A 3,440-nucleotide genomic window follows, 5' to 3' on the forward strand; every position below is an offset into this window, starting at 1 on the left:
ATATTCTATAATTTTTAATTTTTAATCTATATCGATATTCTAAGTCTACCAGCATAATCTTTTATTGATTAGTTATTTTTTGTATTATAAATACAGAACCTAGAAGTATATTTTCGTATGTAGATTGACATCATTTGTTAATTATTACGAAAAGGAAATTTTCTCCTCTCAAGGTTACTTTTAAATACGAGATAATTACAATTAGTTTGTGTTGTGTTGTGTAATGTTATTTTAACGTGGTTTGATCGAGTAAGTAAGGGTTAACAATACACGTTTTTTTTTAACCCAGCCTATAAAAGCCTCACTCCGAAAGAAAAAGAGAAAGTTATTTCGCCGTCTTTTTTTTTCTGGAGTGCTCTTCATCACTCTGCTTAACGCCGAGTGCACTCCCCTACTCATAATCGCTCCCCTCGTTCGATCAATTCCTCCCCCCAGGTAAAAGCTTCTCCGATCTCTCTCTAATCATTCTTCTTCTCGGATTCGTTATTAAATTTCGTTTCGAAGCGTAATGCTTCCTTCTCAATCGTATCGCTTTCGATAAACCCTAATTGTTGAATCGATTTGATCGTGAAAACCCTAATTTTCGAGTTTTCCGCAGCCGCACTTATAAACCCTAATTATCATCGTTCTTCTGGGGATAGTTTGAACCCTAGGTTAGTCAGAGTTTGCTTGGGTGTCTAATCTAATTGTTGAATCGAATTTAAAAAAAATCCCTAATTTAAGGTTTGTGCAGCCGCACATTGGAAACCCTAATTTCAGAGGCTTTTGATTCTGAAACTTGTTTGATTTAATGTGTTCAGGTGTTTTCGAATAAAGAAACAATGGTTGGAATAACCAAACTGAGGATAAAGTTTGGACCTGAAGGCTCTGTCAAAGCTATCCAAACGTTCAACAACTGCACTAACCCCAAGAGCACTGAGAAACCAGATATAATTAAACCTCTGAATCAGTCGAGGAAGCGTGGACCTGACGAGCTAGAGGAGGTTCAAGCTAACAAGAAGCAGAAGCTGAACCGTGTTTTGTCTAGTCAGTGCCTCGCCCTCTTGAAATCGTTGAGGGGGCACAAGTTTGGGTGGCTGTTTGGCGAGCCTGTGGATCCCGTTAAGATGAAGATTCCTGATTACTTCTCTGTGATATCGAAGCCCATGGATCTAGGCACTATCGGTTCCAAGCTTTTGAAGAATGTGTATAGCAGCGTGGATGAGTTTGCGGCGGATGTCAGGTTGACTTTTGATAATGCGTTGAGCTATAATCCTCCGGATAATTTTGTTCACGATGTGGCGAGGGAGCTTCTGGAGAGTTTTGAGGCTAGATGGGAATCGCTTATGAGGAAAAAGGTTTTGGATTTACACGGTGACAAAGTCACAGAAGGTTCTAAAAGGCAACCAGTTGAAGTGGGTTGGGTTAGACAGAGCAGCCCTGAAACATCAGCTTCCTCCGGGAGGTTCTCTGTGGAGTTTCCTAAACGGGTGAAAGAGAAGTCACAAAAGATTCCTCTTTTGTCAAAATCAGTGACAAAGCTGAGCAAAAAGGATACAACTGTTGTCACACCGACGGCTTTAGCAGCCAAGGTATGATATATGATCATAATGATAGACTTGTTGCTGTGATAGTGGTTATATTTGACATATGTTTGATATTTTCAGTTGAGGATTAAGAAATTGGAGCAGGGCCTTGGTTCGACTGTGGAAAACCCAAGAAAAGGTACTACGTTGGGACCTTTTACTTTTCTAATAACTGACTTCTCTGCAGTGTATATAAACTGTATGCATATTATGTAGGTTCGACTCCAACTTCAGCCTGCAAATGTAGTTCATGTGGTAGGATAACTTGCATATGCCTCAAGTCCTGTAACTCATCTGGAAGTGAAGTTTCTACATTGACGGTATAACCAGATTATTGCTTGATCTTTGATGAATTCGATTTTCCTTTAGTTATTGTCATTGGCAATAGGAGTTTTAATTTCAATGCTCTTGTGGATACAGGATTGTCTGGTAAAGGACAATTCAGTCTCACAGGCGAGCGAGTCAGATCCACATTCCAATGGTGAGGAATCATAAGCTCTTTCGTTTCCCTTTCTTGTTTCAGTTAAACTCCTCTTGATTCTATTTCTGCTATTTCTCTAACACATTATATGCACTTGTTTTGTTTCTTTTTAGGGTCTATAAGCTCAAAGAATGATTGTGTCAGTTCTCAGCTTGATACACCTTTGGATAATGGCAAGTTATCATTCCTCTCTTATGGTCTATGGGATTCCTATAGTATGGTTTCTTAGGATCTCTCTCTGATTCTACAGAGTTGAAAAAGCCATTACCTCCTATGCCTCCGTTGCCACCAGAGAAGGCTATTCGTGCTGCATTACTCAAATGTCAATTCGCAGAGACCATCCTGAAAGCTAAACACCGAAAAGTCCTTGACAAGGTATCATCATCACTTTCTTGATTCCATATACATAGAAAGAGGGACTAAAAGTTGATGTGTTGTTGACAGAGTAACAAATCTGATCTAATTAGAATACAGATAGAAAAGGAACAGATGGAGAAAACTCAACGTGAAGGTACATCTTATTACATGTTCTAATGAAAGTAAGAAAACGCTTGAACTTTTCGGTTTTCTCACCTGTTGACTTTTACAAAATTGCAGAAAAAGCTAGAATTGAAGCAGAGATAGCAGCCGCTAAGCTTGCCGCAAGAATAAGAGCACAAGCCGAGTTGAAAGAGAAACGTGAGAGAGAACGGCTTGAGCTAGAAAAGGTATTTGTCAGACTTTTAGAAACCCCTTTTCACAGTTTCTTGAAAAACCCATTTTAGCTGATCGAAGAAACCAAGATTCTGATTTCTTTAAATGTTGACAGATGGTCAAAGAAGTTGACTTTGAAGAGAATAACCCCTGGAAGTTTAACGAGATTATGATTAATCTCTGTGGTACCTGTGATCCGACAAGAACTTGGTTACCTGAGTTGGGTCTGTTTTTAATAAACGAGGATGATTCGGATGAGGACGACTCAGAAATTTCTGATGCTATGAGAATCGACGATCTTGAGGAGGGAGAGATCATGTAGGTTCTCTAGAGAACCTCTTGGTTGTAATTTTTGATCAGAACAAAGGTTATATTATGATGACCTGAACTTTGTTAATATATGAAAGTAGATAAATGAGATATTTTCTTGTATTTTTTACAATCTTTATGTAAAAGATTGCTAGACAAGAAAACCTGACTTTATCATGTCTTTTCTTAAGCAACACACATGATTGTAAGATGACAAAAGAACATTTTAAAATTTAATATTTAGGATACTTGCTATAATATTAAATACATAAATTTCAATGTTTCATTTAAATTATATATAACAATTTCAGTCTACGGACACAAAACCCAGAATGATCCAAAACATATAAATAACAATTTAAGCCATTTGTGTAAGAAATATTTTACGTTCA

General features: G+C 37.7%; 1 protein-coding gene across 1 annotated transcript; it reads left to right on the forward strand.

Annotated features, from left to right (window-relative positions):
- Window positions 1-294: 294 nt before the first annotated feature.
- LOC108807043 (transcription factor GTE12) lies at window positions 295-3,225 on the forward strand. The gene is made up of 10 exons (XM_056990093.1): window positions 295-435; window positions 801-1,571; window positions 1,647-1,704; window positions 1,782-1,885; window positions 1,986-2,046; window positions 2,160-2,219; window positions 2,297-2,421; window positions 2,491-2,557; window positions 2,644-2,753; window positions 2,855-3,225. The coding sequence occupies exons 2-10, from the start codon at window positions 822-824 to the stop codon at window positions 3,059-3,061; spliced, it is 1,542 nt and encodes a 513-aa protein (XP_056846073.1). The 5' UTR covers window positions 295-435; window positions 801-821; the 3' UTR covers window positions 3,062-3,225.
- Window positions 3,226-3,440: the final 215 nt, after the last annotated feature.

The sequence above is a fragment of the Raphanus sativus genome, chromosome 6 (genome assembly GCF_000801105.2).
Source record: "Raphanus sativus cultivar WK10039 chromosome 6, ASM80110v3, whole genome shotgun sequence".
In the NCBI taxonomy this organism is placed as follows: Eukaryota; Viridiplantae; Streptophyta; class Magnoliopsida; order Brassicales; family Brassicaceae; genus Raphanus; species Raphanus sativus.